Source organism: Pseudorca crassidens, chromosome 16 (assembly GCF_039906515.1).
Source record: "Pseudorca crassidens isolate mPseCra1 chromosome 16, mPseCra1.hap1, whole genome shotgun sequence".
Taxonomy (NCBI): Eukaryota; Metazoa; Chordata; class Mammalia; order Artiodactyla; family Delphinidae; genus Pseudorca; species Pseudorca crassidens.
The window spans coordinates 41,193,285-41,215,675 of NC_090311.1; the positions used below are offsets into that span (position 1 = coordinate 41,193,285).

General features: G+C 35.1%; 1 protein-coding gene across 1 annotated transcript in view; it reads right to left on the bottom strand.

Moving 5' to 3' along the window:
- Positions 1–22,391, bottom strand: part of PCDH15 (protocadherin related 15) — a 1,039,293-nt gene that overhangs the window by 253,183 nt on the left and 763,719 nt on the right. Inside the window, exon 17 of the mRNA XM_067710150.1 lies at positions 15,385–15,517. Coding sequence (XP_067566251.1) covers positions 15,385–15,517 — 133 coding nt within the window. The remainder of the gene's footprint in view (positions 1–15,384; positions 15,518–22,391) is intronic.

Sequence of the window (22,391 nt, forward strand, 5' to 3'; positions counted from 1 at the left end):
GCAGGTTTTTTTTAAATTATGTTTTAATGTTTTTGGAATTTCTAGGGGATGTATATTGCATTTCATTACTTCAGTATCTTTTCTTTCAGAAAACTCTTTATCCATTTATTCCCCTTTACCTCATCTTGAGGCTCCATTACCCCAAGTCCTCATTTCAGATTTGATCAAGAATAAGATGAAAAAAGAAAAAGAATGTTATTTTATCATCTCTATGCCCTAATTATAGACTGCCTGAAAATAAAGTCTACACAGAGTTAAGCAATACAAAGAGGGGCAAAACTGCCAGAGACTGATGACACTTGTCTGAAACCTTGGTTCTAAGAGTCTTTCTTGAAATCAGATCCACCTGACATTCCACAGACTTTCACTGATTACATAGTATACATTCCAAGCACTGTTCTAGTTACTGAGGATACAACAGTGAATAAAACAGAGTCTGTCACTGTGGACCTAATATAATATTTGGCACAGTAGACATAATAAATAAGAGTGCACGCAGAGTGAAAGCAAATGGGGTAAAGTGGATATGAAGCACAGTGAGACGGTTATTGTTATTTTCTGTAAGGTGCTCAAGTAAGACCATTTTGCTAAGGGAGAATCAAGCGGAAACATACAGGAAGGGAAGAATGTGAATGTCTGGGAAAAGAGAACTTCAGACAGTGGAAACAGTAAGTGAATGGGCCCTGAGGCAGGAGTCAGCCAGTGTGCAAGGAGGTCAATGAGACCGGAACAGAATTGCTGAGAGGATGAGAACTAGGAAATCAGGTCAGGTAGGTGTCACAGGGACATCATCTTCTATCCTGGGTCATTTGGGAATCCATTGGATGATGTTCACAAAGAAGTGAAGCTATTTTAGGTAATTTTTCAAACAATTACTCTGTTATGTGAGTAATAGACCAGAGAGGGGTGAGATTAAAGTCCAGTAGAAATCAATTGTAATAATCTAGGCATAAGTTGATGGTGGCTAGTATCAGGAAGAAAGCGGTAAGAGTGAAAACAAACAGAACTCTGGAGATATTTTGGGATTGACTGGAAATAAGAGAGGGCTATGGAGAAAGAGAAAAGTCAGAGATGACTTGAAGGGTTTTGGCTTGAGATTTTGGACAACTGAGGTTGCAATTTACTGAGAAGGAAAAATGAAAGAGGACCAGTTGTTTTCTTGGAATTAGGGGAAGAACCAGGTGTTGAGTAGAGAATACATTAATTTTGAGATGCTGTGATAACAGTATGATATGCCTCTCAAATCTCCCTTCAAAGAAAAAAGAAATTATTCCCCTATATGTTGGAAGTGTTGCCTACTGAGAAGCTTCAGTTGTTGGTACTATTCAGAGAATACCTTTTCTTCTTCTTCTTTTATTTAATTGAAGTATAGTTGATTTACAATGTTGTGTTAATTTCTGCGGTACAGCAAAGTGATTCAGATATATAGATACACACACATACATATATATACACACACATTCTTTTTTTATATTCTTTTCCAACAATGCCTTTTCTGAAGAGAGCTTCCTTGCCCAAGGTCAGATTGCTTTCTGAGGCAACCTGTATTTGACTAATGCAAGTATATAAAAGGCCTACTTTTATATAAAGGCCAATATCAGCTCTAGGCTTTCCAGGGGGGTCAGTGGAAGTCTTTATTGGGACTGCATTGAAGCTCAACTTCTCCCTAAACCTAATTCTGCTTTCTTCCTCTCCTTTCCACAGGAGTTAATTCCAAACCAATAAACATCCTACAACTGAATCTTTACCTCAAAGTCTGCTTCTCTGGAAACTCAACCTAAGAGAGATTCTTATTTAATATCTAATATATATATATATTTAATACCTTATTTAATATCTAATATATATATATCTTATAGTTGGACATGGGTCTAGAGTTTTAGTGAGCTAAGCTGGAGATATGAATTAGAATTTATGAGCATATAACAATTTAAGCCCGTTAGAACAGATGAGATAAACTTAGGTGTGACTATAAACAGGAAAAGAGGAGGTTAGAAGTTTGAGCCCTGAGGCATGTTAACTTTTAAGAGTCAGGGTAATGAAGAGGAACCATCAGAATAGACTGGGATACAGCAGCCAGGGAAGGTGGGGAAAAATCCCAGGAGACTGGTGTACTGGACGTCAAATAAATAAGTTTTTAAATAAGAAAGGAATTATTAACTCTATCACATCTTATTGATGGATAGAGTAAGATGAGGAATTGATTTGACAATGGAATGAGCATTGAGACCACAAAAAGAGCCATATCAATGGATTGGTGTTATTAAAATTCTAATTATAATGGGGTCAAGAAAGAATAGAGAGAAAATGATGATGACTTTCTCCAGGCAAGTATGGATACCATATTTGAGAAGTTTCTGCAGGGAAGGCTAACACAGAAATGGGTAAGTGGCTAGAGTGGTTTATCAAGGACATTTTTTGTTGTTGCTTTGTCTTTAATTGGGAGTTACTGTATCAGATTTTCATGTTAGTGAAAATGATCAGATAGAGTAAGAGACTCTTACATGCAGCAAGGTAAAAGGATGATTCTTGAGCAATATCCTTGAGCAATGGACATGATCTAGTGGAGTGCTTTCAGGTCAGCACAAAGGACACACACTTAAAAGGTGCTGTGTTTTTATTTTGCACTGGGCCTTGCAAACTGTAGCCAGTTCTACTCAAAGGATGGTCTATGGAGCAGTGTCATTCTGCGAAGTGCTTACTGGGGATCATGATGATACAAAAAAGGTAGAATAAATTTCTCCAGAGTAAAATTTAGAGTAGTTTAGAAAAATTTTAAGTGATTTGCCCAGGTGATTTACTATCTGTTGAATCTAATTAAAAAAAAAAAAAAAGGCTGTATTCTTTGCTACTTGTATTTTTTTCATTTTTTAAATAATTTATTTAAATGCATCTTTCATTACAGAGGCTTTAGAAGCATTGATATAGGATGCAAGTGAAGGAAACGGTTTAGATAGGAAGAAGGAGTGTTCATTTTTAATTACAGGATTAAAAACAAAACATATGAATACAGGTGCAAAGAGGTTGGTAGATGGGGTGATGAAAGGCTGTAAAAGTCTTCATCCAAGTGTTTGATGAAAATACGGAGCAGGAGAGGTGCCAAAATAAAGCTGTTCTCCTTGCCCGTGAATCTTTGCCTCCAGGCTGAATACAAACCACAGATCATCACCTGCGTCCACCTGTCCCACCATCCACAGCACCTCTGCTTAATGAAGCTCAGTGATATCAGAAAAGACTATTTCATCTTATTAATTTATTTTAGGTACTTAATTACTTTCAAAAGAACTTGAGAATATGACTTTATTTCTTGCACCATAACAAGTTTTATAAGATACCAGTCCTCTTTGAGCAGAAAATAAGATAATTTTTACCCGTTTCCTATGTATCCTACTTCCTGTTAGAGTGTAGGTCAGAGAAAGAAGTAAAGTCTAACTCCACTGAAAATATAAATTTAAGTCATAACCTAATCTCTTCTGGAGCAAAATCTCACATTTTTTTTTATCAGGTTTATTTCTTTCTTAAGCAAGGAAGGATCAAAGAAAAAATGATTTAGAAAATAGCCATTTAAATATATCAGACCTAGGATTCTCCTTCTGACACTTCTCTGGCTTCATGCCTATGAGCATATTGTTGTCTATGGAAGATTTATACGAGGCTAAGTTATGCCTTGGGAAGAGGAAGATACATATGTGAATAGAGAATACATAAAAAATGCATTTTCCTCACTTTTGGCAGCTTTGAATGCCTAGAGATGAAAAATCATCCCTAGATAATAGACATACCTTAGTGTCAAGGACATCAAACTTTTTTTTGAAACTTAAACATATCAGAACATCTGCTTTAAAAGAGAAAAATTTACACTAGAAATCAGATTTAATTTTTGCAAACAGTGGTTGCTTGGCATTGAGACATCTCTCTCTCTCTCTAAAATATATATTAACTATTTCCTATCTATTTATGTATGCTATCCTCCATATAAACTATAAATTATACTTTGGAATCAGGTAACCAATATCAGTGTTCAAAGTATTTCAACTTCTATGACATTATTCTTTTGAGATAATGTTAATGATGAAAGACCCATCTGAAATCTAGTACAAGGAAAGATGAAAAAAATGTATTTTCTACTCTACGAAATAAAAATATAGGGGAAAATGAATGAGCTTTTTATTCCTCACACTTAGGAAAATCAGGGCAACCTACTAAATAGAATAAGTCATATATTATGAAATTGAATGGGAAATAGCCATCTTTCAGTACAATCTCCAGTGTTAATCTATATAGTAACACATCAATGTTCAAAGAAAAGCTTCTTAGATGACAGAAGAGCAAATCTCCAGAAAGTGTATCCAAAGTGATCCCCATAATATAAATGACACTGCAAAATCTACAGCACAGAGCTTATGATTCATGCACATTCGGCTGCAAAACATTCATGAATCATAAACTCCTGCATCATCTTCAAGGGAAAAATATATCCTATTTTACAAGACATATTCATCAATAAATAAAAGGAAAAAAAGAAGAAAAAAACTCTCAAAACTTCTAGAACGTTTCAAAGATATCAGAAAAACAAATTAGCACCTGTTACAGGACCTGTTAATGCAGAGGGATGGCTTGCATTTCATTCATACTGTTCTGGAAATGGATCAATTCTGTAGTGAGATCAAGGCAGCACGAATTTTCCTTCAGGATGAAAAATACTAATTCTTTGAAGCATATAGTTTAAATTCTACAGCTTTTTGAAACTTTTTTTTTTTCTTTTTTTGCGGTACATGGGCCTCTCACTGTTGTGGCCTCTTCCGTTGCAGAGTACAGGCTCCGGACGCGCAGGCTCATGGGCCTAGCCGCTCCGCGGCATGTGGGATCCTCCCGGACCCAGGCACGAACCCGCGTCCCCTGCATCGGCAGGCGGACTCTCAACCACTGCACCACCAGGGAAGCCCCTGAAACTATTTTTAAAATGAGAAAAATGGCTAAAGATGAAAAGAAAATGCATGTTGCAAGCTGACCAAAGCACCATCTTGCACTTATACCCAAGTAGTTTCATTAGTAAAATGCATGTTTTTTTTTCTCAGATGATCAGAGGTGGCAACATCTTACTTTTTGGTCTGCTTCACACCACTTTCTACTGTTTTCCTACTATTTGTGTCTGAGCTGTTTTACCTGCTTTGCAGTCTTCAGGAAGGAGAAGCCAGGAAAAGTGGTTCAAGCTGCCAGAGCCAGTCAGCTCACTGATAAGTGGAACCAGAAGGTTAAAGCAGTGGTTAAATTAAGTTTTCCCAGTGTCAATGGACATTACATGTATAATATTTTCCTTCACTTTTGTAAAGAATCAAGAAGCAAAGAGAAGAAAATAAAATCAAGGCTGATCAAGCACATCTTAGAAAGAAAAGAATGATTAGTCTTGTGGGTAGATCTACTCTGCTATTAAAGGGATTGTTTGTAAGTCTGAGCACAACTGAAAGAAATAAAGGAACTTCAATCGCTAGGAAAGGCAGAATAGAATAATGAATAATAGTATATAGCCTCTATATCAGAAGAGATGGAATCCCCACTCGGCAACAGGGTTCTGTTTGACATTAGAAAAGTTACTGCTTTGTTGGGAGTATGAAAGATGAGGAAGCTTTCAAGTGCTTGGTGTAGTTCCTGCCTGATAGTAGCACTAAGTTAAAAGTAGATGTTGATGCTATTATTATTAATATTGATGTCTTAGCCATCTATCTCTTGGGCTTTCTAAGTTTCACTTCGTTCTCAAACACAAGTGATCATTCCTTCTCAATGGAGGAACTAGTAAAATCATAAAGTAGGTGAATATATTCTTTGGATTGTATCTGTTACCAAAGCTGTTGCCCCAGAATCATACCCCTGCCCCTCCCTTGAATGGAAACCAATTGCTCTTATCTAAGTTTCAGGAGGAAGCTGCAAAGAGCAAAATAAGAACTGCTTAGAATCAGCCAGGCCCCAAATGGTAGAAGACTTGACTTTCAGTAGACTTTGAGTCTCATTATATCCTCATTGTAATATATTAGCATGGTAAATGACATACCCATCAGCACCATGACAGTAGACAATTGCCATGACAATGACTGCAAGAGCCCATACAAGGACTTAAAAGGAGTATTGCATCAGCTCCAGGTCCAAACCACAACCCTGTTCTTGGATAAGTCATGAATATTCCTCCCACTCTTTCCATTTCCCTACCTTTTACCTCGACCCTCCAATATATATGGTGTCTCTGCTCAAATTGGCTTGAGAAATTGATTTGCAAACTAAGTTCCCCCTTCTCCATTCTTTGGCCATTGAATAAAGCTTGTGCTGTTCCAGTCTCAGCTTTGTTTTCTTTATTGGCTATGCCAATCTGATCAGAAAAAGAACCTCCCTGGCGAGACAAGGGGTCTCAGCTGGGCTAGGACCCCCAGTACCTGTGCAGGTGACAAGTTTGGTAACATATCCATTCCTCCACATTTGATATTTCACTTTTCTATCCATTATTCCAAGTGCTCAGTACCTTCTTGCTCACTTTTACAATCTTAAATCTTAAACCTTAGTATGAGTTAACTGAAAAACAAAAATGGCAATGTTCATTCTTCTTGGAGAATAGCAATAAAAATACTATTAGTTAAGAACTTTTTCTTTTTTCATTTTAGGTACTGAGTTACCTAATTCATATGCTATCTCATTTAATCTTTGCTTCCCTACCCAAAAGACAACAACCTCCCCCCGTTTCCCAAGCTCTTAAAATTCTGTTTTTTGATTATACCAAAGGATAAGTTAGTCCTTGTTATTTTATTTAATAAATATGTATTGACCTAATATAGGTACTTATATATATGAACTATACCTTAATAACTAATGTTGCTTCTGTTTTCAACTAGCTAATATGAGACCCAGAGCAGATAACAGAGAATTTTGACACAGTTTAAATAAATGATCCTTTATTTCAATTTAATATACTAAACTAACACTAAGTCTTAGGGGTACAAAATATTTTTTCCTTTTTTTTTCTTTGTTATATTTTATTTAAACATAATGGACTTTTTGTTAATTTGTTTGCTTGTTTTGTTTTTGAATGATACTCAACTGTGTATTACCAGGGTCAGAAACCTTTTTTTTTCCCTTAAGTCATTAAAATGCTTGTAGGCCACCTGTGGTCTCTTCATATTATTCTTTATTTTTTTTGTTTTCTTGTTTCACTTTTATTTGTTTATATTTTATTAACAAACTTTTAAGAATATAAAAACCATTCTGGGGCTTCCCTAGTGGCGCAGTGGTTGAGAGTCCGCCTGCCAATGCAGGGGACACGGGTTCGTGACCCGGTCCGGGAAGATCCCACATGCCGTGGAGCGGCTGAGCCCATGAGCCATGGCCGCTGAGCCTGCGCATCTGGAGCCTGTGCTCCGCAACAGGAGAGGCCACAACAGTGAGAGGCCTGCGTACCGCAAAAAAACCCAAAAAAACAAAAAACATTCTCAGTTTACCAGGCATACAAACAGGCCACTTTGCCCAGAGGCTATAGTCTGTCAATCTGTGCTCTACTATATCTGTTCTTTATTTTTGAAAAAATCAAACACTGTCATCACTTCAAGTCACTTATTTTTCTACCACTGCTCATTTTCAGAAATATGTCCATGTGTCAATAAAATAGAGAATTGGTAGCAAAAAAAAAGAGGGCAAGGAGAAAAACATTTTAAATCAAGGAACAATTGCCAACACTTATTTGTTGGCAATCCTTCACTCTTACAGGAACACGATGTGTGCAAAGAGGGTCTTATCTTTACTCCATTTCCATATATATGTTTGTTATCCATTTTGCAAAGTGTAATTGAACTTTCCTTTGGTATGACCTTACCAGCAACAGGTGAATGGATCATTTGATTCAAACTTGTTCATAACTAAGATTTGTTCTCTATAGTCAGTCATAAGCTTACTGCTGATAAATGGATATTTTGATTATTTGTAGAAGTATGAAAGAAACTAGGTTTTCCATCTTGCATAAGCCATGTTAGAAGCAATGTCAAGGCCTTGAAAATAATACACTTTATCATTTTGCTCAACTAGTAATGCAGGAGAGTATCACAACTAGGAACCTAGGAATGGAATGAGGCAGGTCCAGAGTTGATTGCTTTAAATGCCAAATGCTACAGATTTGCACCTCCATGATATCTCCTAAATATTTTTTTCCCCTGTTCTTTCATTGTAGGTGCAAAAGTTAAGACTTGCATAATCCTTATACTCAGATCAAATAAGGAATCTCAACTTTTGGGTAACAAATTAACTGGTTTTATTTCTTCCAGGATGCTATCAGGCTATTGCATTGATCACCTCCATTTTTGGTGTGTAGCTGACTTCATCAATAATGTCTCAATTAAATCTATAACTCTTACTTAGCAAAACTGTCTCATTTTTATTTGTATGATGCATTCCTCTTTATTTTAAAACAAATTATGTTTCTGGGGACTTGGAGTGAGGAGAATGTGATCTTCTCACTCATTAATTTTTCTTCCTTTCAATATCACTCTGATGAGGGAATAGAAAGGTTAGAGAAGGAAATAAAAGAATCACCTGTATTGGATTGCACCAAATTATTGTGGACTGGTGCCAACAGGCTCCACTGTTAAGGGACACGGCCCCAAGCAGCCATCTTAGGAATTGGTCATACCTTGAGAAATTCTTCCGTATCTTCTACAGAACGCACAGTTGGTGGCTTCTTGCTGTATATCTTGGTGTACATGGCTTTTTTCTCCACATGCTGCAGCCCCCTTAGTTTTTATTTATACTTAAAAGCCTCAACTCTGAAATCTGCGGACCTAGGCAGGATCCATCTCACCTACAACACTGGAAAAAGTCTTCAAGGGAGCAGTTCATGCCCTCTTGCTGACTGCCCACTCCATCGTGACATCTCCTTCCAATGCCCTTTCCCTTGTAAATGCACTGGCTCAAGTCTAATCAGCCATTCAATTAGAGAACTGGATGTCAATCTCCCTTTCTTTCTTATGGATTTTCTTCTCTTAGTCTAAGACTAAGAGAAACACTGAGTTACTAAACACTGGAGCACCAAAAAATTTACCCTCATCTATTTCTATGGTGAAGTTTTCCAAGACTGCTGGGGTATCTCCTACCTACCCTTGGAGAGTATTCTACCAAGAACCAAGAATTCTTTGAAGTAGAATCTAGGAATTTAATTTTTTTTTCCTCAAATGTGCTTTATCCAGGTTATAATCTAAATTCTATTCTATATCCTCTATGTTAGAAAGGATAATAACAGTCAATTACTTTTTCCTTTAACTACTTCTTCCTGAGACCATTATATTAAATCATATCTTCTCTCAACCTTTAGTATTTTTTACCCTCATATAACACCATAAAATTAACCTTCAGAAAACACAGAACTAATGTAATATAAAACATATCCACCCCCTAAAACATGGGAAAAGAATAAAATTTAATAGTTTTTCTATAGCCTAACCCACAATATTGTGATATAGTAGATAGAGCTAAAACAGAAAAAAACTACTCTGGCTCACAAATCTTGCTGTTTCTGAGGTGCAGTTTCCTCATTTGCCAGATAATGAAGATAATAATATCTAATAATATTGGCCTATTTATTAGGGTCAATGATGGCTATAGGGGAGCAAAATTTGTCACTGCAGATTGTGTCTCATTGGCATGAGTATTAATTTAGGTTGATTACTTTTAAGACCCAAAAAACTCAGGAAGAGCCTTTGACCTTCCCTCTGCCTAAAAGAATGTAGATAGAGGACCTGTTCCAGGATGGAAGCTACCCCCATCAATAACTACAGTATGAACTAGGTGTGTAGACAGGGACGAACATAGCAAAGTCTGTTAAAATTCGTCTCTGTGTCCCATTGTCTCTGACTCATCCAGCTAACATTTATTTACCAAATATTTGCTCTTCCATATCCATGTGTATAGCCTTCCTCCTCTCTGAAGTCTCAAACCACTATCCCCAACATTTTCTTTTGTCATGAGTTGAAGATGGTATTTAAGATGAGGGTTTCAGCTATTTTGGTGAGTTACTCAGTTTTCCTGGGTCTCTTCCATGTATAAGTGTTATTAAATTTTTTTTTTGATTCTCTCCCATTAATCTGTCTCATGTCAATTTAATTCTCAGACCAGCCAGAAGGAACTGGAATGGTAAAAGGAAATTTCTTCCTCTCCAACATGACCAAATGACATGATGCATTATACATATGTTGAAGAGATATAACTTTTTTAGCAGGTTAAGGTAACTGACTTTCAATACTGTTATCACAAGTTATAAGCAAAAACTTAAAAATAAAAGCAAATAAATTATTGAGAAATATTATGGTAGAAAACAAGGACAATTAATAAGTTGAATTAAGAGAACTTATAAAACATTCTGATTTGTCAAATTCTACTGAATCAACCAAAATTTTTTATTTATTTTCTCTTTGCGGTACGCGGGCCTCTCACTGTTGTGGCCTCTCCCGTTGTGGCCTCTCCCGTTGTGGAGCACAGGCTCCGGACGCACAGGCTCAGTGGCCATGGCTCACAGGCCTAGCCGCTCCACGGCATGTGGGATCCTCTCAGACCAGGGCACGAACCCATGTCCCCTGCATCGGCAGGCGAACTCTCAACCACTGCGCCACCAGGGAGGCCCCAACCAAAATTCTTTAAATGTATGTTTTAGTTTGTTATTTAAAACAATAGACGTGCACAGGATTTGGTATTTGGACAATAAACTTTTAACCTTCCATCTTTAAGAATGGACTATATGAAATATGCACAGATCAACTATTTCTAAAAAGACTATTTATCAGTAAGCTGATTTTAAGGAGCATATATATTTTCTCTTTGTCCAGAAAGTGAAATAGGCAATATTCTGCAGTCGGGGTAGGGGTGAGGGTGATTAATAGATGGAGACTTCTGAATGTTGAACAATGGTTATCAGCCAAACCATAAAGTGGCCTCAGTGTGGAAAGAGTACCTGTCCCCTAACAGCTTGAGTAGGATAAAGAACAGAAAATGGAGAACTCGCAGGGATACTTCAAGTACATAGGCACAGTGGGTAAGCACATAAATGTTTAACCATAATTCTTAGGATTTTGTCCTATCTTTACAGCTTCTTAGCACAATGAGCTTGAAAAAAGAGCCGTTTACTTTTTGTGGCTCAGTTTCTGCATTTGTAAAGTTATGATGATAATAACAATAGATCCAATTGCTTTGGGTTTTTATAAGAATTAAATGGGAAAACATGCGTGTTAAAGTATACATATTTGTTTATATATTTTAGTATTCAAAATAAATATTTTGAAAATATTGGCAGTCCCTTCATAGGGAAAATAAGACATCCCTGACTCACTGAATTTTACCATGAACTTGTGGAATTATTTGCCTATGTGAAGATTATACATTCTTGACCTATTAACTCAGAAGTATAGCCAAAATTTCTTTGGCTATGGGGAGAAAATACATAGATAGATGTTACATGCATCACTCCAGGGTAACAGCAAATAACTAGGTTTTGTTTTTTATTCTGTTGTGTTGTGTTCTGTTTTCCACAGCAAGCATTGCCCTCAATCAAGAGATCAGTAAAATTCTAGACAGAGGCTGTTTCATCAGTCTGAGTTGTACCTTGTAACAGTCACTGCCAACTAGTGATGGGCATAGAATGTGAAATTTGGCAACAAAAACCTAGCTATTTTAACTGATTCACAATTTAGTACTTAAAAGTGGAGTGTGCCATAACAAACACCCCAAAAATAAATAGCAGTGACATCAAGAGAGAGGAAGGTAGTGAGGAAACTGTTATTGGATGCTGTAAGGATGGGAAATCATGTTAGGCAGCAGTTAGCAAAACTGCTGTTTGCAGTAACTTGGAAAGCAAAAGCTGTACGAAAGGCAGTCATGGGTCTTGACATCAGACTTAACCATGTAATTAGTGTCTGCCTCTAGTGGAAGGATTACACATGATTAACCCACTAGCAGCCTTGTGACTTGGTTTGGTGGATGAAATTTGGGCAGAAGGGTCCTATGTCACTTCTGGGAGAAACATTATGAGAGGGCATATGGTTTACTGTGCCTCTTTTTTCACTCTGTCAAAAGAACAACATTGCCACAGATAAAGGCTGAAGTTGAGTGAAAATGATGAACAGAGCTGGAACTGATTCATGATGGACATAACAGGAAATAAACTTTTCAGTTATAAATTGTTGAAATTTTGAGTGTGAGTGTGTGTGCATAATATAAACCTAGTTGTCCTTACCGAGACGATAAGGAAACAACTTAAATAGTGCCTGCCCCATTAAGTTACACTTAAGTGTTATTATATAACTATTATTATCATATGAGTATGAGAATGATGGTGATGGTATAAGAAGATTCTGTATGTAAGAAAGAAGGATTATTCTAATGGTAATAGGGCTGAGTCAAACACTCAAAGAGAATGTGAGCCATAAATTATAAGGGTAACTTGGATGGAAACAATGCTCTTGTAAAGATAAATAAAAAGCTGAGACTTATTGTATTTGGGTATAATACATAGTCCTATTTGGTAGCACTGGCTCATCTTTAGAGTGATGAAAGTAGATCAAAATTTCAAGGGACAAAGATGCAGGAAGCTGTTGGAGTCAACATATTTTAGTGATTTAAATCTTAGAGGAAATCGGCTCCATATAGAGGGGTATTATGGTAAAAGTTTAACAACTGGCTCTGGACTGGAGGGTACTGATTTGTTGCATTTGCTAATTTCTGTGGCATAAATACACCCACCATGGCCAATTGCAAGCTATCAACGTGACATAACTCAACACGAAGCTGGGGAGAAATGCACCCAACTTGCTGTCACGATCTCAGAGCCCGCTCTGGCTCCAGCACACCAGTCTTACAGGCTTCACTGGCAGATCAGAATTACAAAGGAGGAACATGCTTAAGAGCAAGATCTGACCAAATCTGGAAGGAAAAACCCCACCTAATACTAACCCTGATCAGCATAAGTTCGAAAATTAAGAGTTCTGGGTAACATTTTCCTCCACTAAATGCCATCAATACAGCAGCCAGGCAAAACAGCCTTAACAGGCTGAGGAAAATCACAGCCTCCTAAACAACTTTTAGATAGAATGAAAGGAAAATACCTACAAAGGGAAAGGAAGTGGGGGGTGAACAAGGATTATTCTCTGAAAAGAAACCACTTTGATCTCAGTCAAAACAGATTATTTTGAAGTCAGTCCGCTGTTATCTTCGAAAATATATTTCCCCAAAAATCTTGTCTTTCTAAATTGAGCTATGAGTCAGCAGTGGGTAGTGCCGTGTGTGAAAAAGAGAGGATGTAGCCAGAAGTACCTCTAATGCATTCTGTTATTACAAGTCTTTGGAAGAGTAATTTGATGGAAGCTTTTCAACTTTTAGGTCACTAGTTTAAATTCAGTCTCAGTTGATCACGAGCAAAAGTGTACGGTTGGTGGCCTGTGAAAAATGCCTTGATGGTGTCACCCTAGTTCTTTCTAATAGAGACTGCCACTTTGTAATTGGCACCCTTTATTTTGCTTCTACCAGAAGCACAAAGGGTGACTAGAAATGTCATTTCAAGTATTTTCTCAGATTTTGTACTAGAGATATTTGAGATATGAAAAAGGCCAACTCCTTTTCATCTTTAACTCACAGGTAGAATTATTCTCCTATAATATGGTACCTAGATATTTCTGGGATTTATTGAAACAAAACCTGAGCCAGCTTACAGGTAAAAATATATCTTACTCATAGAAAGTTAAATTATACAAAGGCACATTTTTAAGAAATATTTAAACGTAAAACATGTAAAATTTCTTGGCCTGAACTTACAAATCTAAGATTTATTTTTCTTTTCTTCTCGTTTAAACAAAATAAATCCCCATATATGTAAAGAAGGATTTTCATTATTCTATAAAGGTACTTGTCTTCATATTTGGTTTTCCATATTTTTTATCATTTTCATGACTTAACTAAATGTTTTCTTCCTCCTAAAGAAACTATAGGTTTTTTTTCTTTTATTTTGACCATTAAAATCCCCCAAATTTCCTTATTACTAATATGTCTACTTTCATATAATTTTGTTTCCCATATTTTAATAGTAAATGAACAACAAAAGCAAATTCTCTCTAGTTGCCTGGAAAAAAGCAACAAAATAAATACGAGAGCAGAGGCAAAGAGAAGTATCTGGTAATGTCAACCAAATTTTTGGCAGCCTCAGATAATGAGTGGGATATAATGGAATGAACCTTGTTTTGGAAATAATGATAATTCAATCAGCTGAGTTAGGCCTCATTTAATTTCTGTAAGGTTCACTTTCCACATCTAGATAATGAGGTTGATATGTTTCATTATTTTTTACATTCTTTCTAGTACAAACATTCTATGGAATCTTCATTTTTATATCATCAGGGTTTGAGTGAGAGGGTGTCTGTATTCAGATGACATTGAACAAGATGCCTCGTGTCGCCTCATTTGATGGTAAAGATCGATGCTGGGATTTTCTTAAATCATCACATTTAAAATCTCTCTTAACCTTCAAGGCCAGCTTCCTGAATTCTCATGTCAACACCTCCTGCCATTTCCATATAACACCAGGAGATGATAAATCCTCCGTCCTCTGAACATCCATAGGTAAAATAATACGTCATGTTCTGGTCCTCATGATTTTTATGGTAAGTGACAGTTATTATCAACACCATATGTAGCCTAACTTGAAGCTGTAGATTCAGTTGAAAATGCAGCATTTTCTGGCCAAATGTGCTTTAGTTAGAAATGTATAAATTGAGAAAATCAAGCTATGATTCTGCAAGTAACTCATATGCCCATGAATCTGGAGCTGCAAATGGAAATATCACCTAAAGCTATCCCATTCATCGAAACAAATAAACTGAGGCACAGCAACTACACGATTCGCCCATGGGCACAGAATAAAATTGTCTGCCTCAGCAATAGAATGCCTACCATCAGCCGGTGAATCTAAAGTCATTTTCTATACAGAACACTGCAGCAAAAATAAATCCTGCTGGGGCAAAGGAATCCAAGACAGAAAATAATAGTCAGCTGCAGACTCTTTGGATGCAAAGTACAAAATATTCAAGTGCATGTTTCCAATCCCTTCATTATCTCTTGTAACGATTGCAGCTAATCCCTGCCAGCTAGCGTTAGCTCTTCAACAGTGGCAATCAATAGAATAGATTAGCTGTGAAAACCCACCATCCATATTATCCCTGCTTTCCTTTCCAGATGGAATTTTCATTCACTAGAGTGTAATCAGACATGTGAGGTTTTCTCCTCCGCCATGCACAGATATAAACCCATTAGCCTTCAAGGTTGTCGCTAGAATTTTTTTTTTTTTGTCGCTAGTATTTTATACATATATAAGGAGCATACCTGTAGATTTAATAAAACAGCGCCGACCCTCATGGCCTCACTCATTTCAAGGCTATACATCAGCTGTGGGAAGCGAGGAGGGCTTTGATTATTTGGAGGAAGCACTTCAATGTACACAGTGCAGATGGAGTGCCTGCAGAGAAAGAGAAGCAAACAAGAGGGGTAAAAATCTACATCACATTTAATGACAGACTGAATTTGATATTCTGTTATTGGGTTTACAGGAAAGGAAATTCTGAATTTTTATAGGAAATAATAAAATAATTCAAAACGAAAGGATGGAAAAATAAAACTACCACCAAAAGATGATGTTTTTATGAAATTATCTTAGTAAAAGGAAAAAAAATGCCTCAGGTACATGTTTTTCTTACTTAGATTAATAGTGTGAATTAAAAAGGAATAGCTGTACAAATAAAGCTAATAAATTAACTTGACTTCTGACTTTATTTTGTAATGCTTCTCTAATAGCAAAAAAAATTCTATAAATATCTAGTAATAAGAGTTGGTCTTGGGGCTCTATTCCTATTAAACCAGCAGAGAGAGTATTGATTAAAATAACACAAAAAACAAAATATGGGCTGTGTTTTATTAATTTTGTTGCTGACATCAATGGCTTAATGAAATGCATATCAAGAGTCAGGATCATAAAGTAATCATTGTGTAAAATAGTTGCAAACAAAACCAAATCTGTTTTTAAGTCTTCTTTAAAGAGTTTAATATAAAAATTTAGAAACTAGATTTAATTGAAGCCTTAGATTGATGGGCATTGTTTTTGAGGGATAAAAATATATTCTATTATTATAAGGACAAAAACATTAGCATTGACATAATCACCTTTTTTGATATGTTTAAACTCTGAAATTTCTTTACACAGCAAAAGCTGAAGATGTTCAAGGTTGGTACAGAAGAAACACTGGCAAAAATATATCAAATGAGACCTGCGAATTTACAAAGTTAATCTTCTATCTTGAAGAACATACCACCACTGCCTGAGATGTATGCTTTAAACTTATTTTAACAAAATCATGCCTTTTTATTCAAAACACATTTCTTACAATTTCTATTTGGGGGCTAGAATTTTCTTAAAGTAGCCCAAAGCTCTTTGCATTAAGTGCATCAATTAAAAGACATGGTCACCAAAAACATTTTTCTGAGATTATTCTTTAATAGTTTACTTTGAAAAGCCCTTAAGAGAAATACAGATCATAGGCACTGAAAACGATTTTTTAGCTTATCACCTTATATCACCTTATATTATGCCGAAGTCCAAATTGTTTCTGAACATATTCTCAGTAGAATAGATACCTATAGAATATTAAGCACCTCTAAAAAGCTGCAGTGACTTTAAAAAAATTTCATACGTAAATTCATCACAATATTGTTCCAAAGTAATCTCATTTTAAATTAAAATCTCTTAGACTTCATAATCAGTTAAAGTATCTGCATTCTTTCTTGCTCTGATTTTATCTCATTAAAATTTGCCAATAAAATTAACCAAAATATAATTGCTTTTCTTTTCAATTTTGTTTTACAACTCGTGCTTTAAGGATAAAATGTTAAAGTAGATTAAAATGGATGATGAAATGCTGCTTATAAACTTAGCGGTATTAAGTTTAGCTTATAGGTACTATAATGGCTAGATGAAAAAGAAAAATATCAGCAAGTTATAAATTTAGTGTGCAAAGAGTTCCACTCTCATATTGTAGGAATACATTAATTGGCAATATGAGGTGGGCCTATTATCCTCCCAGGTGGTGATCTGGTTCCAACAGCCATCCCAAGATATACACTATTGCTGATATTACCCTTCGTAATCCTGACTTTTTTTAGTGTCTGTTATTTATCAAGTGATTTAAATATTTTATAAATCTCTTCCTTTTTGCTGCCAGCACATTCTCTATGCATAAGTCTTATAACATTTACCCTATACCACATTGGTAATAACCCTAGCTGAGTGACGTTGAGCACTGGATTCATAACCACACATTCCTGGGTTAGAATTTTTATGCTATCACATGTGATCATAGGTAACTGACTTCTTTCAGTTTCACTATTTCCATCTGATAATTAAGAATAATAACATTAAGATTAGCATAAGGATTAAATAAGATTATACGTATGGTGTGTATGTGTGTGTGCACATGTGTGTATGTATATGTAAGTATATACACACAAAGAAAAACACATTTATCAGTTATTATTGTTGACTGTTCAAAATAAGGCTTCTTATTCTATTCTGTGGAATGAACTAAATAAGCTTATATTTACCTTATTAACATCCCTTAAAATATTTTAGACATTTTAATCACATCTTTTCACTTTTCTTGGCTAAAAACCTACAGGCACAGTATCCCCTCTTGCCTCCCCAGAGTGGAGTGTGGTAGTGTTAGGGTTCGGACATATTGGATCAGAATCTTTTGATGTGGGACCACAAATCTACATTTTCCATGGATATACAAGGTTTTTCTCTCACACACTTGATTCAGAAGACCATTGTCCCAGAAGTTCATGGGAAATATAGCATGTAGACTCACCTGCTTTTTAAGTTAGGAGCCCAGGGGATTCCTCTACAAACTGACCTAAAACTCTCCTTAATAAGCTTGGAGGCAAGAGATTCCCTCACTGATTAACATTTTCTTTTTGACATAGAACACACCTGTACCCCAAATTCAAAGTTTCTTTTCAAAAAGTTAGAGCGTTCCTGCTTTTGATATTTAGAACTTCAGCTTACTGATGTGGAGTACTTTATAAAATCTTTACCAGAATATGGGTCTCTTTCTGCTCTTAAAACTATAATTTGTACTAAACTTATTGTACTTTGTATATTTCCTTATTTTTCCCCCTTTGAATATTTTCCCATTTTAGAGGGCTAAACTGTTTATATCCACAGCACTACAATAAGGACCTCTAACTCAGATGAAGCTTGTGTCTTTGCCACAGAGAAGAAAAATTTTAAATGCAAAACAAAAAGACTATCCCCAAGGCAGAAGACAGTGAACAACTATGGTCCAACATGACCGTCTCCTTCATCTGCCCTTACTCCTTTGCTTCCTTTGCTCCTTTCCACAGTAATTCAAATGCTAGAATTGCTAATCATGTCCCCCACCCCCACAAACACACACTCTTGGATCTTAGAGTTATTTGGGGAAGATCATAACTCAAGGTCTTGCATTTTTCATCTTTAACATCCTGACACTTCCCTACAATATGTTTAAATAAGCACTAACCTTCGTGATAGCTATTGCCTTCTAAAATGCTATCTCCTTTTTATCCCTGATGTCAGCATAGTGTCAGAGTTAGCTTTCCTAAAATGAAATGCCAAGAGTATTAACAATAAAATGATATCATTAATGCTGTAATAAATAGTAGTAATTCAACAGCATTGATCAAGCACATAATAAAAGAGGTCAGTCATGAGGTAAATAATAAATTATAATAAATTCTATGTGAACACTCTGTATTACATTTTATAGCTAGTCTTAAATGCATAAAACTGAGAATCTATATAATACCAATTTTATTTTTGTAATATAGCCAGTATAATGTAGGTAACTCTCTATTTCTAAACATAAAAATCATAAAGTTTTTATTTCACATTTGGTAATGAGGTCAAAGTAGAACAAGAGAGGTGATGTAACTTCTCAGATAATCGTATGATTTTAAAAGACCCTAGAAACCATCTAGTTTAACTCCCATTTTACAAAAGAGGATTATAAAATCAGAAAGATTAAGTGACAGATTCAGGGTTATGAAGTTAATTAGCAACAGCAGATGAACTAAAAGGCAAGGCTTCTGTATTCAAAATCTGCCTGTCCTTTCTCCCCACATCCTACAAGAACAAAAGTGGGAGGTAAACTGAAGACATTTTAGTTATCTGATGTGTATTTCTGTGGGGAGTATAAAACATCCTTGGTTTGCAACGAAGGATGTTATCTCATAGGAAATCACAAATTTCAAGTCTTTGGATCAGTTTATAATATTACAATCAATTTTAATTATTTATATCATGAATAAAACTTCATCCATAACACTTTGTTTTTAAGAACAAAATAAAATATGAATAAAAAGAGGTTATGAAGATAGACCTAAGAAGCTTTTACTTCAGAAATGGTATAATTTTTAAAAAGTCATATTTTTTGGACATATTTTTTTGACAATATCATTGTCCATATTTTTTGGACAATAGTACACAGTGGTACTGAGGTGATGTCCTTGACACTTAGAGGATTGCACAATCTGTATGGTAATTTTCTTTTCAATGCGTCAACATACTCTACAGGGTGTCTATTTGTAACTATATTTCTACATTGTCTCTAAGATGAAGGTTCTAGGTATTTATATTGCTTTCACTAGGAGACTTAAGACAAAAACCTTATCTTTTCTTCCTTTGTCTCCCACCAACATCACACTAAAAAAGCTATATTTACATTTCAGTGTTTACAGGTTCTACTTTACTATTTTGGAAGTACATACAGGAATCCATAGGAGCAAAAATTTCAGACTTAAAGCTAAATAAGATGTCAGAGAAATTTCTCAGGGGAAGTTACAGGGACAAGATGTACTTAGGTACATGGTGTTGAGAGGAGACTGAAGGGGACACAGGCAGAAGTCTAACTAGAGACTTCTAATTAGAAGAGGTTTTCAACACTAGAGAGAACAGTGGCTTGGACTGCTATGTTAATAATGAAAGTAGGGGGATTTGTTGGTTACTGAGTATGTTTTTAGGGTAGAGCTTAGAGTTGTTGCTCAAGATTATATTTGGAGTTTGAATGAAGGATAAGCATTGAGGATGGCTCCAGGGATCTTCAGCCAAAGTGACTGCAAGTTTGGAGATGCTTTATACCTACCACATATTGGACATTGAAGTCACCAAGCATTTTGACAAACATACTGTTGAAATGAATGCCAAGCAGACTAGAACTAAACTCTTCCGCAGTGACCTGCAGGTCTGCAGATAACAGTGGGAGATGAGTATTTTCCTCTATAGAGGAAAATACTATTGATCTCTTAAGAATTCTTAATCTTTGGGATTGATTTTGGTAAATCATATTTTCTTGAAAAATTATCCATTTCATCCATCTTTTCAAGCTTTTACAGCTATTAAAGCAAAGTGGTCTTTTAATGATTCTTTAAATTTCTTCTGTTTTTTCCCTCTCAGAATTTATTAGGTAAAGTTTCACTTTCTCCTACTTTTTTTGATTAGTTTAGCTGATAGTTTATAAATTTATTTATGTTTTTATTTATTTATATTTCAAAGAACCAAATTTGGATTTATTTATTGGCTTTAGAGATGTTTACAACTAATTCATAGTCATCAAACTTATGAATTCATTTTTGTGTTTCTTTGTGGTTTTTGCTTATTTCACTTATGAAGTATCATAACAACTATATAAAGCCTTCACAAAAGTTTCTCAAAAAGAAAAGCATGGACTAATTTCACTAAATAAAATACCAACAAATATAATCCAGCAGTTTATTTCAAGATTAAAATACCAAGGCCTACTTGGATTTATATCAGGAATGAAAAATAGATTTATTATAGGAACTGTATTAAGATCAATCATCCTAGCACTGGCTCAAAAAGAAAATTCATTATTGTCTTCATAACTGAGGATATTTATTTGACTTGAATAAATGACCATTCTTATTTTTAAAAAGTCAATAAAATAAGAATAGAAGAATGTTTTCTTAACATAAAAAAATATGTTTTTTAACCATAAACCAATATAATAGGGAAATGTGGGAGGTATTCCCACTCAAATCAAAGTCAAGACAAGCATTTTTATTGCAAGTACTAGCAAATGAAATTAAAGGGAAGAAAAAAAATAGAAAGACATCAAACTATCACTACTTATAAAATATATTCTTGGATAACGTGGGAACATGAACTGGAAAACTACAAAAACATAAGAGAATTAAATAAGAATGTGGGTTAAAATTAATATAGATTAACAGCTTTTACATATGTGTCAACCAACTAGAAGAATGAGGAAGAAGAAGTCTATTTACAATAACACCAAAAGATGAGAAACAACCCAACAAAAAAATGTATAGGACATATATAAAGAAAATATTTTTTAAATAAAATCTACTAAAGGACACAAAAGAAAACATGGACAAATGAAGAGACAGAAAGTTCTTAGATTCAACACCAACAATGTATAATTTAACCTAAGTAATTAATTTATAAATTTAATGTGTTGCTAATAAAAATATGGTAAAAAAACATACTTAAGTAGCTTATATAAAGTCAAAAAAATTAACAGAAAGAGGAACCAGGAAATTTTTAAGGAAGAAAATCAATGAGTTAAGTTCACACCACTGTGTTATAAAGCATAGTTTAAAATCTTAACAATTAAGATTGTGTGATAATAGCTCATAAAAAAAATTGGTGAAGTAATGGAATAGTGGAGAAAGTCTAGAATCACATTCAAATACATAAGCAAAGATATAATAAATGTAACATCTCAAATTAATGAGTAAAAAGATGAACCAACCGATATATTATGTGAAAAATGGCATAGTTGCCTGAAAAAAAATACTGCTGGATCAATACCTCCTATTGTACAGTAGGATAAATCCTAAATGCAACAGATTTAAACATACAATATGAATACACAAAGTCACTAGTAGAAAACACAGAATATTGTAACCTGGGTTTAACAAATCAATAGAAAGATGGGCAAAGATTGTGGACACAGAATTCACAGAAAAGGTAATAAAAGTAGAAAACACAGGAAATATACTCAAACTCACTCATAAGCAAATGGATAAAAAAATAAATACTATTTTTTTAACCTATCAGGCTGGCAAAAATCCAGAAGTTTGATATGACACACACTAGGGAGACTGTTTAGAATTAGCCATACTCAGACCAGGCAGTTAGAATTGCAAATTGTTATAAGCCCCATAGAATACAATTTGGCAGTTCTCTCTAAAAGTTACAATTGTATGAACCCTTTGGTCTAACTTCCGGGAATTCACTGTACTGATATACTGGCACACAT